This window comes from Mesoplodon mirus (genome assembly GCF_964341445.2).
Source record: "Mesoplodon mirus genome assembly, chromosome: 9".
In the NCBI taxonomy this organism is placed as follows: domain Eukaryota; kingdom Metazoa; phylum Chordata; class Mammalia; order Artiodactyla; family Ziphiidae; genus Mesoplodon; species Mesoplodon mirus.
Window position 1 is genome coordinate 64,398,202 of NC_138985.1, and position 14,591 is coordinate 64,412,792.

General features: G+C 38.8%; 1 protein-coding gene across 2 annotated transcripts in view; it reads right to left on the reverse strand.

The window, feature by feature from the left end:
* GSDME (gasdermin E) overlaps positions 1-14,591 on the reverse strand; it is a 101,951-nt gene that overhangs the window by 52,154 nt on the left and 35,206 nt on the right. For both annotated transcript variants that reach the window (XM_082631827.1, XM_082631826.1), the window contains exon 2: positions 9,686-9,915. In XM_082631827.1, coding sequence (XP_082487953.1) covers positions 9,686-9,896 — 211 coding nt within the window. In that variant the 5' untranslated portion in view covers positions 9,897-9,915. The remainder of the gene's footprint in view (positions 1-9,685; positions 9,916-14,591) is intronic.

Below are 14,591 nucleotides of genomic sequence, written 5' to 3' on the forward strand. Positions count from 1 at the left end.
AGGATCCCACATGCCGCGGAGCGGCTGGGCCCGTGAGCCATGGCTGCTGGGCCTGTGCGTCCGGAGCCTGTGCTCCGCAACGGGAGAGGCCACAACAGTGAGAGGCCCCCATACAGCAAAAAAAAAAAAAAAAAAAAAAAAAAAAAAAAAAAAAATTACCTTAAATGTGAATGGATTAAATGCTCCTAGCAAAAGATACACGCTTGCTGAATGGATACAAAAACAAGACCCACATATATGCTGCCTACAATGACCCACTTCAGACCTATGGACACATACAGACTGAAAGTGAAGGGATGGAAAAAGATATTCCATGCAAACGGAAACCAAAAGAAAGCTGCAGTAGCAATACTCATAACAAATAAATTAGACTTTAACATAAAGAATGTTACAAGAGACAAGGAAGGACACTACATAATGATCAAGGGATCAATCCAAGAAGAAGATGTAACAATTATAAATACATATGCACTCAACATAGGAGCACCTCAATACACAAGGCAACTGCTAACAGCTATAAAAGAGATCGACAGTAACACAATAATAGTGCAGGACTTTAACACCTCACTTACACCAATGGACAGATCATCAAGCAAAAAATTAATAAGGAAACACAAGCTTTAAATGACACAATAGACCAGATAGATTTAAATGATATTTATAGAACATTCAATCCAAAACCAGCAGATTATACTTTCTTCTCAAGTGTGCATGGAACATTCTCCAGGAGAGATCATATCTTGGGTCACACATCAAGCCTCAGTAAATTTAAGAAAACTGAAATCATATCAAGCATCTTTTCTGACCACAATGCTATGAGATTAGAAATCAATTACAGGGAAAAAAACATAAAAAACACAAACACATGGAGGCTAAACAATACGTTACTAAATAACCAAGAGATCACTGAAGCAATCAAATCACTGAGGAAATCAAAAAATACCTAGAGGCAAATGACAATGAAAACACAACGATCCAAAACCTATGGGATGTAGCAAAAGCAGTTCTAAAAGGGAAGTTTATAGCTATACAAGCCTACCTCAAGAAACAAGAAAGTTCTCAAATTAACAATCTAATCTTACACCTAAAGGAACTAGAGAAAGAAAAACAAACAAAACCCAAAGTTATCGGAAGGAAAGAAATCATAAAGATCAGAGCAGAAATAGAAACAAAGAAAACAATAGCAAAGATCAATAAAACTAAAAGCTGGTTCTTTGAGAAGATAAACAAAATTGATAAACCATTAGCCAGACACAACAAGAAAAAGAGGGAGAGGACTCAAATCCATAAAATTAGAAATGAAAAAGGAGAAGTTACAACAGACACTGCAGAAATACAAAGCATCCTAAGAGACTACTACAAGCAACTCTATGCCAATAAAATGGACAACCTGGAAGAAATGGACAAATTCTTAGAAAGGTATAACCTTCCAAGACTGAACCAGGACGAAATAGAAAATATGAACAGACCAATCATAAGTAATGAAATTGAAACTGTGACTAAAAATCTTCCAACAAACAAAAGTCCAGGACTAGATGGTTTCACAGGTGAATTCTATCAAACATTTAGAGAAGAGCTAACACCCACCATTCTCAAACTCTTCCAAAACCTTGCAGGGGAAGGAACACTCACACACTTATTCTATGAGGCTACCATCACCCTGATACCAAAACCAGACAAAGATACTACAGAAAAAGAAAATTACAGACCAATATCACTGATAAATATAGATGCAAAAATCCTCAACAAAATACTAGCAAACAGAATCCAACAAAACATTAAAAGGATCATACACCATGATCAAGTGGGATTTATCCCAGGGATGCAAGGATTCTTCAATACATGCAAATCAATCAATGTGATACACTATATTAACAAACTGAAGAATAAAAACCATGTGATCATCTCAATAGATGCAGAAAAAGCTTTTGACAAAATTCAACACGCATTTATGCTAAAAAACTCTCCAGAAAGTGGGCATAGAGGGAACCTACCTCAACTTAATAAAGGTCATATATGACAAACCTAGAGCAAACATCATTCTCAATGGTGAAAAACTGAAAGCATTTCCTCTAAGATCAGGAACAAGACAAGGATGTCCACTCTCACCACTATTATACAACAGAGTTTTGAAAGTCCTAGCCACAGCACTCAGAGAAGAAAAAGAAATAAAAGGAATACAAATTGGAAAAGAAAAAGTAAAACTGTCACTGTTTGCAGATGACATGATACCATCCATAGAGGATCCTAAAGATGCCACCAGAAAACTACTAGAGCTACTCAATGAATTTGGTAAAGTTGCAGGATACAAAATTAATGCACAGAAATCTCTTGCAAATGATGAAAAATATGAAAGAGAAATTAAGGAAACACTCCCATTTACCACTGCAACAAAAAGAATAAAATACCTAGGAAGAAACCTACCTAGGGAAACAAAAGACCTGTATGCAGAAAACTACAAGACACTGATGAAAGAAATTAAAGATGATACCAACAGATGGAGAGATATACCATGTTCTTGGATTGGAAGAATATTATGAAAATGACTATAATACCCAAAGCAATCTACAGATTCAATGCAATCCCTATCAAAATACCAGTGGCAGTTTTTACAGAACTAGCACAAATCATGTCAAAATTTGTATGCAGAAACAAAAGACCCGAATAGCCAAAGCAGTCTTGAGGGAAAAAAACGGAGCTAGAGGAATCAGACTCCCTGACTTCAGACTATACTACAAAACTACAGTAATCAAGACAATATGGTACTGGCACAAAAAAAGAAACATAGATCAATGCAACAAGATAGAAAGCCCAGTGATAAACCCATGCACATTTAGTCAACTAATCTATGACAAAGGAGGCAAAGACACACAATGGAGAAAAGACAGCCTCTTCAATAAGTGGTGCTGGGAAAATTGGACAGCTACATGTAAAAGAATGAAATTCTAAATTCTAATTCCTAACACCGTACACAAAAATAAACTCAAAATGGATTAGAGACCTAAATACAAGACAGGGCACTATACAACTCTTGGAGAAAAACATAGGTAGAACACTGTTTGACATAAATCACAGCAAGATCTTTTTTGATCCATCTCCTAGAGTAATGGAAATAAAAACAAAAATAAAGAAATGGGACCTAATGAAACTTCAAAGCTTTTGCACAGCAAAGGAAACCATAAACAAGACAAAAAGACAACCCTCAGAATGGGAGGGAATATTCGCAAACGAAGCAACAAAGGATTAATCTCCAAAATATATAAACAGCTCATGCAGCTCAATATTAAAAAAAACAAACCATCTAATCAAAAAATGGGCAGAAGACCAAATAGACATTTCTCCAAAGAAGACATACAGATGGCCAAGAGGCACATGAAAAGCTGCTCAACATCACTAATTATTAGAGAAATGAAAATCAAAACTACAATGAGGTATCACCTCACACCAGTTAGAAAGGGCATCATCAGAAAATCTACAAACAACAAATGCTGGAGAGGGTATGGAGAAAAGGGAACCCTCTTGCACTGTTGGTGGGAATGTAAATTGATACAGCCACTATGGTGGTTCCTTAAAAAACTAAAAATAGAATTACCATATGATCCAGCAATCCCACTACTGGGCATATACCCAGAGAAAACCATAATTCAAAAAGACATATGCACCCCAGTGTTCACTGCAGCACTATTTACAATAGCCAGGTCATGGAAGCAACCTAAATGCCCATCGACAGACGAATGGATAAAGAAGTTGTGGTACATATATACAATGGAATATTACTCGGCCATAAAAAGGAACAAAATTGAGTCATTTGTTGAGACGTGGATGGATCTAGAGACTGTCATACAGAGTGAAGTAAGTCAGAAAGAGGAAAACAAATATCATATTTAAATGCATGTATGTGGAACCTAGAAAAATGGTACAGATGAACCGGTTTGCAGGGCAGAAGTTGAGACACAGATGTAGAGAACAAACGTATGGACAACAAGGCGGGGAAACCGCGGTGGGTGGGGATGGTGGTGTGCTGAATTGGGCAATTGGGATTGACATGTATACACTGATGTGTATAAAACTGATGACTAATAAGAACCTGCAGTATAATAAAACAAACAAAAAAACTAATACTAAACTTTCTTTGGGTTATTTGTATGGAAATATGTTAATATAAATGTTTCAGACATTACATGAAATTTCTAAAAATCTTATATATTCTGGTAATAATGTTATAAGTCATAATTCTAGATATTACTTTAAAATGTATATCTCAGAAATAACTAAATTTCCTTGTCAATTGCATTATTGTGAAATTTCATCAAATCTTTAACCGTGGTCATTTTTAAGTTTTTTGTCATTTACAGACAGTTCTGGGTGTACTCTGATGCTTTCACAAAAATGTTCCTATAAAAGGGTTTCATCTTCAAGGAATTCATGGAAAAGACTCTGACAAGTACAGGTTTCTGGTAACTGAGTATACTGCTGAACTGAATGAATAAGCATTTTCAGAACTCTAATGGAAAACTAATGAATTCATAAAAGTGGTTACAAAAGATCAAGATGAAAAAAAATTAATTACATGGGACTGAGTGAACTGATGAGGATGATTATAATTTTTGTGACTTTGTTTGAATAAAAAAAAGTAATCCCACAAGGACTCATAGGCAAAAAGTATACAAATCAATTTTCATTGCAAAGTAAAGGAGCTGTTACAGTATTGGATTACTGGACTGAATGTCAATATTATGACACAGTGTGAGTGTGTTTCGTGTTCGGTAATTGCAATCGTTGTTGCTTTTGTTGTGGTCATCCATTTACAATGCTTGGTGTCAGTTTATTTATCTCTTGTAAAAATAAAATACAGTGTGTGTGTGTTTGTGAGTTGTGGGGAAAAAGAAGAAAAAAAATTCTTTGTTATTACATATTTTTCCTACTGATTAAATTTAGAATGAGATTTTAAAAAAGAAATTGAAACTGTGATTAAAAGTCTTCCAACAAACAAAAGTCCAGGACTAGATGGCTTCACAGGTGAATTCTATCAAACATTTAGAGAAGAGCTAACACCCAACCTTCTCAAACTCTTCTAAAAAATTGCAGAAGGAAAACTCCCAAACTCATTCTATGAAGCCACCATTACCCTGATACCAAAACCAGACAAAGATATTACCAAGAAAGAAAATTACAGACCAATGTCACCAATGAATATACATGAAAAAACCCTCAACAAAATACTAGCGAACAGGGGCTTCCTGGTGGCGCAGTGGTTGAGAGTCCGCCTGCCGATGCAGGGGACACGGGTTCATGCCCCAGTTCGGGAGGATCCCACATGCCGCGGAGCGGCTGGGCCCGTGAGCCATGGCCACTGAGCCTGCATGTCCGGAGCCTGTGCTCCGCAACGGGAGAGGCCACAGCAGTGAGAGGCCCGCGTACCGCAAAAAAAAAAAAAAAAAAAAAAAAAAAATACTAGCAAACAGAACCCAACAACACATTAAAAGGATCATACACCATGATCAAGTGGGATTTATCCCAGGAATGCAAGGGTTCTTCAATATATGCAAATCAATCAATGTGATACAACATATTAACAAATTGAAGAATAAAAACCATATCATCATCTCAATAGATGCAGAAAAAGGTTTTGACAAAATTCAACACCCATTTATGATAAAAACTCTCCAGAAAGTTGGCACAGAGTGAACCTACCTCAACTTAATAAAGGCCACATACGACAAACCCACAGCAAACATCATTCTCAATCGTGGAAAACTGAAAGCATTTCCTCTAAGATCAGGAACAAGACAAGGATGTCCACTCTCACCACTATTATTCAACAGAATTTTAGAAGTCCTAGCCAAGGCAATCAGAGAAGAAAAAGAAATAAAAGGAATACAAATTGGAAAAGAAGAAGTAGAACTGTCACTGTTTGCAGATGACATGATACCATCCATAGAGGATCCTAAAGATGCCACCAGAAAACTACTAGAGCTACTCAATGAATTTGCTAAAGTAGCAGGATACAAAATTAGCACAGAAATCTCTTGCATTCCTATACACTAATGATGAAAAATCTGAAAGAGAAATTAAGGAAACACTCCCATTTACCACTGCAACAGAAAGAATAAAATACCTAGGAATAAACCTACCTAGGGAGACAAAAGACCAGTATGCAGAAAACTACAAGACACTGATGAAAGAAATTAAAGATGATACCAACAGATGGAGAGATATACCATGTTCTTGGATTGGAAGAATCAATATTATGAAAATGACTATACTACCCAAAGCAATCTACAGAGTCAATGCAATCCCTATCAAATTACGAATGGCATTTTTCACAGAACTACAACAAAAAATCTTAAAATTTATATGGAGACACAAAAGACCCCGAATAGCCAAAGCAATCTTGAGGGAAAAACATGGAGCTGGAGGAATCAGACTCCCTGACTTCAGACTTTACTACAAAGCTACAGTAATCTAGACAATATGGTACTAGCACAAAAACAGAAACATAGATCAATGGAACAAGATAGAAAGCCCAGAGATAAACCCACGCACCTATGGTCAACTATCTATGACAAAGGAGGCAAGGATATACAATGGAGAAAAGACAATCTCTTCAATAAGTGGTGCTGGGAAAATTGGACAGCTACATGTAAAAGAATGAAATTCTAAATTCTAATTCCTAACACCGTACACAAAAATAAACTCAAAATGGATTAGAGACCTAAACACAAGACAGGGCACTATACAACTCTTAGACGAAAACATAGGAAGAACACTCTTTGACATAAATCACAGCAAGATATTTTTTGATCCATCTCCTAGAGTAATGGAAATAAAAACAAAAATAAAGAAATGGGACCTAATGAAACTTCAAAGCTTTTGCACAGCAAAGGAAACCATAAACAAGATGAAAAGACAACCCTCAGAATGGGAGAAAATATTTGCAAATGAAGCAACAAAGGATTAATCTCCAAAATATACAAGCAGCTCATGCAGCTCAATATCAAAAAACAAACAACCTAATCCAAAAATGGGCAGAAGACCTAAAGAGACATTTCTCCAAAGAAGATACACAGATTGCCAACAAACACATGAAAGGATGCTCAGCATCACTAATCATTACAGAAATGCAAATCAAAACCACAATGAGATATCACCTCACACCGGTCAGAATGGCCATCATCAAGAAATCTACAAACACAGGACTTCCCTGGTGGCAAAGTGGTTAAGAATCCGCCTGCCGGGCTTCCCTGGTGGCGCATTGGTTGAGAGTCCGCCTGTCGGTGCGGGGGACACGGGTTCGTGCCCCGGTCCGGGAGGATCCCACATGCCGCGGAGCGGCTGGGCCCGTGAGCCGTGGCCGCTGAGCCTGCACGTCCGGAGCCTGTGCTCCACAACGGGAGAGGCCACAGCAGTGAGAGGCCTGCGTACGGCAAAAAAAAAAAAAAAAAAATAGTATCCGCCTGCCAGTGCAGGCAACACGGGTTTGAGCCCTCGTCCAGGAAGATACCACATGCCACGGAGCAACTAAGCCCGTGCGCCACAACTACTGAGCCTGTGCTCTAGAGCCCAAGAGCCACAACTACTGAGCCCACGTGCCACAACTACTGAAGTCCGTGTGCCTAGAGCCTGTGCTCCGCAAAAAGAGAAGCCACTACAATGAGCAGCCCGCACACCGCAACGAAGAGTAGCCCCCACTCGCCACAACTAGAGAAAAGCCCGTGCACAGCAACAAAGACCCAACACAGCCATAAATAAATAAATAAATAAATAGTAAAAATAAAACACTCCCAATCTAAAAAAACATAAAAATCTACACACAATAAATGCTGGAGAGGGTGTGGAGAAAAGGGAACCCTCTTGCACTGTTGGTGGGAATGTAAATTGATACAGCCACTATGGAGAACAGTATGGAGGCTCCTTAAAAAACGAAAAATAGAATTACCATATGACCCAGCAATCCCACTACTGGGCATATACCCTGAGAAAACCATAATTCAAAAAGAGACATGTACCACAATGTTCATTGCAGCTCTATTTACAATAGCCGGGACATGGAAGCAACCTAAGTGTCCACTGACAGATGAATGGATAAAGAAGATGGGGCACATATATACAATGGAATATTACTCAGCCATAAAAAGAAATGAAATGGAGTTATTTGTAGTGAGGTGGATGGACCTAGAGTCTGTCATACAGAGTGAAGTCAGACAGAGAAAAACAAATACCATACGCTAACACATATATATGGAATCTAAAAAAAAAAAAAAATGGTTCTGATGACCCCAGAGGCAGGACAGGAATAAAGATACAGACCTAGAGAATAGACTTGAGGACATGGGGAGGGGGAGGGGTAAGCTGGGGCAAAGTGAAAGAGTAGCATTGACATATATACACTACCAAATGTAAAATCGATAGCTAGTGGGAAGCAGCTGCATAGCACAGGGAGATCAGCTCAGTGCTTTGTGACCACCTACAGGGGTGGGATAGGGAGGGTGGGAGGGAGACGCAAGAGGGAGGGGATATGGGGATATATGTATACATATAGCTAATTCACTTTGTTATACAGCAGAAACTAACACAACATTGTAAAGCAATTATACTCCAATAAAGACATTAAAAAATAACAAAAATTTTTTAGAAACAAAATTTTAATTAAAAAAAGCATCTATGCTAAAGCAATTGCTTAAAGGAAAAACAAAAACAACAAAAATTCAGATAACAATATTCATTGCAGCCTTATGTATGAAGCACTAAGTTGGACTGGTTAAGCAAATTAGGGTGCATACACACTGTTGAAAACAGTACTAAGAAATATTTAAACCCAGGAAGGAAAACATATAAGGTTAAATAAAAAATAAGTGAGGAGTATATAAAAATTATATGTAGTATGTTTCCAATTTTGTTTTTTAAAAATTAGATGCAGAGAAAGAAAAGATACAATCCAAGTGTTAATGGGAATTAACACTTGATGGAGGAATTTTTGTTGATTTGTTTTCTTGCCTTTCTATATTTTATAAATACTCCTCTGTAATAATGAGCCAAACCCCCCATTTTTGATGTTTAATGTTTCAAGCCCACCACCCCCTCTTTCCTTTCTGTTACACATCTGGGCAATAGGGTGAGAAACCCCAGGTGCTCCCTCCATTGGCACCAGCAGGAAATTGAAACCTTGTAAGCCCCAGCCTACATGCAGAAAGAACCCTCACCACACCTCCTATTCACTAGAGAAGCTGAGCCCATCTCTTATCCCCTCCTTCTCTCTAGCTATTTTTGGACCAGCCTTGGGAACCTGCCATGCTGTCCCCAGAAAATCTTCATTATGTGAGTAATAAAACTTTTTGCACCCTCCTGATGGATACGTGGCATCATCAAACTCAACACCAAACCAAATTTGGGGAGGTAAAACCAACCCACTTATGCTGAGGGGCCACAACATCTACAAATGAGCATGTTGTACTTTTAAACCAAAACTGCAATATTATTTCTTAAATATTAAGCTATAACTTTTCATGTCAGGCCTGCAGAATTTGCTCATTTTACGGAAGGATATGTTTTTAAAACAGTAGGCAAGAAACAGGAGAATTGATTATAAGGTATCACCTTAGAGTCACTCAAGACAACATGTGTCTAAAAGAAGAATCATCTCCTGTTCTGGAACTAATTGTAGAATATAACCAAAGAAACATACCTGGACTCAGAAACTGGTCTTCTGTGAGTACATCTCCCAGGGTGACAGATAAAAACTGGTACTTGGGTCTCTGCCAGCACCACAATCTCTTTTTTTTGGTCACCAGACTTAGAAGTTGTAATTTATCAGAGTCATTCAAGTTTGATACTGTGATCAGGTTACCTCCAGCATCGACTTCTCTAAGAAAATTCCTTGTTGCTTTGGCAAACATTTTGAGAGCTCCAGATTACCTGAAAAAAAATATATAGGAAGTTGTTATTTCGTGACTTTTTTCTAAAATTACCTTATTTCTCCCTAGTATCAATCAGTACATGAAAGAATACCTTCTCCTTAGAGAAGCCTCTAGTTTGAGTTCAGCTGATGTCTAAAAAATCAAATTGAAATACTGAAAGAGAATATGTATATAAATCAGGATAGGCTAGGTTATGCCTCCAAATCTCGGTGGCGTATAACCAGTTAGTGCTCACACTACACGTCCAAAATAGGAGGACAGGAAGGCTTTGCTCCTCGTAGCCACTCAGGGATCCAGGCTGAAGGGGCAGCCACCATCTTGAATATCATGTCATCAGCCAACAGGAAAGAGAGTTCTGAAAAGTCTCACACCAGCAATTAAATGCTCTGGCCCAAAACTGACACACGTCACGTCCACTCACAATTTATCAGAACTAGGCAGATGGCCTCAGCCAACCACAATGGTCAGGAAATACAATCCTACCAAGTATTTGGAAGGCAGAGACCTGGGAATATCTGTTGAACGGCATACTGACTACCCCAATTTGTATCTTACTTATGGCCACTTCTTTGAAGGGTCAAATGTGCTTTTTCTCTACACTGTGTGACGTCCCCTGTTCATAAATGGGAAGTGACTAGCTATTACTTTTAACCCCAGAAATGAAAGCCCAGTCACTCTTCAGCCAGAGGGAAAAAAAAAGAAAGAGACATGTTGGAAGATATAAAAGTACTACATTCAGTGGAAGATGTATATACTATTCAATAAATGGTGTTAGAACAACTGGCTAAACATCTGGAAAAAAATAAAGTCAGATCCCTAACTCATGCCATACACAAGAGCAAATCCTCAATGGATTAGAGTGTTTTTAAGGAAAAGTAAAACCATAAAGTACTAGAAAAGAATACAAACAAATATTTGTACAACTGTAGGATGAGAAAGGCCTTTAGGAAGACAAATGGCAAACTGAGAAAATACTTATAAAACAAAGAACCAGAACATTTAACATATACAAAAAACTTTTACAAACCACATCAAGTTTTAAAAATACTGCAGTAGATACATGGGCAAAGGTTATAAACAATTCACAATATATAAACTGCTCATAGCTGTACATATTCATATGAATATACACATATGTGCACACACACACATAATCATTATTACTCAAAAAAAGCACAAATTGAAAGATTTTTTTTAAACTATCTATAGTCAATGGTTAAAATGTCTAATGCACAAGAACTGTGTTTTATTTATATTTGTATCCTGGTGTCTGGCAGTCACATAGATAACAAAATCATAGAATTTAAGAGCTGAGATAATCTTAGATGTTAATTAGTTCAACCCACTTTCTTTACCATGAACCTTCTCAAGGGCATAAAAAAAAATTGTTTTACTATCACTAGTTCTTCTCTAAAGTACCTTTTCTTATATTATGGTATAGCCAACTAACCCTGTTCTTATATCAGAGCACTCATTTATTCATTTATCAAAATATTTATTGAATCGGTGTACAAGGCAAGATTTGGGACCAGCAAGGTCCAGGAGACATGGTTTTGTGTAGATATGCCCATCACCAATTCTTGGACAGACTGAGAGTTGCCCTGCAAGCTCTGGGACTGGTTCCTGCACTGGACTGCCAGGTTCTAGAGAGGGGAAGCGCAAAGGATAAGGATGAAGAAGGCTCAGTCCTGGTCCTGAAGGCCTGTGCCTCCTCTGGGGGACCAGGGCAGCAGGAGCCACTGGAGGGGTTATATAGGGAGCAGTGTGGTCAGAGCGGTCACTTAGAAAGATCTTCTGGAGGCAAAATAGGAAACCAGCTGGAAGGGAACAATTAGACAACACACAATGATGCTGAACTACGTTGGTGGTGTAAGGGTAGCAAAGATGCTGGTTTGGTGGTTTCCCCAGAAGTCTGGTTGGATGTGAAGGTGCTGATGACAGAGAGGAGACTCCCCAGCTTGGCCTGCAGCTAGCTCAGGCCTGGGTCGGCTGATGAGATGGAGATGCCAGCTACCAAGAGAGGGATCCAGAAGGAAGCAGGCTGCTGGGGACAGTAAGACAGTAACTGCTGAGAGTGCATCTAGGATAAGGTGTGAGGTTTATTTTGTCAAACACAAGGAAAGAACTTTTAAACAAAATAAGGTCTCCCAATGACCTGGGGGATTTTACCCTGCTTGTCCAAGAGAAGAGCCACAGCAGAACCTGCCTCAGTTCACCATGGTTATCAGGATCTCCATTTTTATGGTTTCTATTCTTTCCTGGGACAGCCTGGAAGGGAGTTCACTAACTTGCCTTCAGATTAAACAGGTTTCTGAAGAAGCCAAATCAGGCTTGCCATTAAAAAATAATAAAATAACAAAACCCAAACCCATCTGCTATGGGCAACGAAGCCTTAGTAATGACACCAATCCTCCCCAGAGGGATTAGAGGATGAAGAAAGAGAACTCCTAAATTAATTTTTAGTTTTCTTTTTCAATCTAGCATCAAATATGGCCTCTTGACAGTGTAGGCTGCTTTAAAAAGAGTTAATGGAAGTGGCTATTGCTTTGGATGTTTTTATAAGAATCAGGTTTATTCAATCAAGGAACTCAGAATATTCTCCTTGTGAAGGTAAAGTTAGAGGCTTTTTTTAAAATTACTATGGTTGAATACACAATATATTTACATGGCTCTAATATCTAAACTATGGAAAAATATACACACCGAGAAATCCCATTTCTACCCAGGTCCCATCTACCTTTTCACCCCTCTCCCCTTCAGGTATATCACCTTCCTGTTTCTTTATACAAATATAAGTAAAAAGGAGTGTACACACTTTTCTGCATCTTACTTTCTGTCATGTGGCAATATATCCTGGAGATCTTTCCATGGTTAGAACCTTCTGCATAATACAGCTTCATAGTACCCTTCACATGGATGTACCATTGCTTATTTAACCTGTCCAGTATTGCTGATCACTTGGGTAATTTCTAAGTTTTTATTATTATAAAAATGCCACACTAAATACTGCTGAATGTATGTCTTCTTCCTACATGGGCAAGAGTATCTGAAGGGAGATTTCTAGAAGAGGGATTGCTAGACCAATGGTAAATGCATCTATAATTTACAGGTTGTACCATTTTGCAGTCTCACCAATAAGGTATGAAAGTATCAGTCTCAGCAACAGAGTATGGTATCAATCTTTTGTATCTTTTTTCAGCCTCATAGGTGAGAAATGGTATCTCAGTATAGTTTTCTGTTTTTTTGGTGGGGTCGTGTAAATCAGTTGCCAATATCTTTTGTTTTCCTTTTTTTAATTAATTAATTAATTAATTTTGGCTGCATTGGGTCTTCGTTGCTGTGCATGGGCTTTCTCTAGTTGAGGCGAGCGGGGGCTACTCTTCGTTGCAGTGTGCGGGCTTCTCGTTGCAGTGGCTTCTCTTGTTGCGGAGCATGAGCTCTAGGCACGCAGGCTTCAGTAGTTGTGGCGTGCGGGCTCAGTAATTGTGGCTCGCAGGCTCTAGAGCGCAGGCTCAGTAGTTGTGGAGCACAGGCTTAGTTGCTTCGCAGCATATGGGATCTTCCCAGCCAGGGCTCGAACCCGTGTCCCCTGCATTGGCAGGCGGATTCTTAACCACTGCGCCACCCAGGGAAGTCCCTCAGTATAGTTTTAAGTTATGTTATTTTAATACAAGTGAAATCAAGCATCTTTTGTTTAAAGCCTTTTTATATATCTTTTTCCTAACTGTTTGTGTCCTTAGCCCATTTTCTATTGTTTTTTTTCTTTATTCCTAGGATCTTTCAACGGAATAGAGAGATGAGCCAAAGTACAATATACGCTAGAAATTTAATACAATACAGTTTATCATGTGGCATTGGGAGCCAAGAAGCTGTTGTCTGACTCTCAAACACCTAAAGTAACTGTCCAGCCAGGAAAGATTAAATAAAATGCCCAGGGCCCACCAAAGGATCTAGAACCCAAGTTGCCTGTCACAGACAAGCACAATAATGTCTCAAGTAGAAGTTAGACTTCTGATTCAAATTTCCAAAATGCTCCAACCTGGAAGTAGACGAAAATGGCCTCATGAAAGACCAAGCTCAAAATGCTCATGGCCTAAAACCCCACTGCACTTCACAGCTGTACCGAAGATCCTGGGCTCTCTCATTTGGGGCCTGAAGAATTCCATTAGCAAACAGTTCCTACTTGTCTGCCTATGTGGCTTCCCAGCTTGAAGCAGATTAGAACTCAGAGAGCCAAAGTGAAGGTGGTAAGGATATACAAGCTTGAATGAGACTCCTGGACAAAAGACATAAGAGGACGAGACCACGAAACCAAGACAACAACACAAGGACAGAAGAGTACATGGTCAACTGGGACCACTGGCTCCTGGAAACAAAGACTCGTAAAAATAGTTGCCAAGGTAATGATAGCATAAGAAGATACTACAATCACTTGTGTCCATCCTCAAGACAGATTCAGTGATGGAATGATCACATCTTTGAGTTGCAAAGGACCCACTTCTTCCTAATACCCAATTCAGGATTCTTCTCTGGGGCAGCTCTAGTTGATCATTGGGCCTCTGCGTAAATAGTTCTAGGAAAGAAACCTGAACATTGAAATCCACTAAAAGGGCAGGGGAGGGAGGCGGGGGGCAACTGTATATCGAGTACCTGCTGTGTGCCAGGTACTGGGCT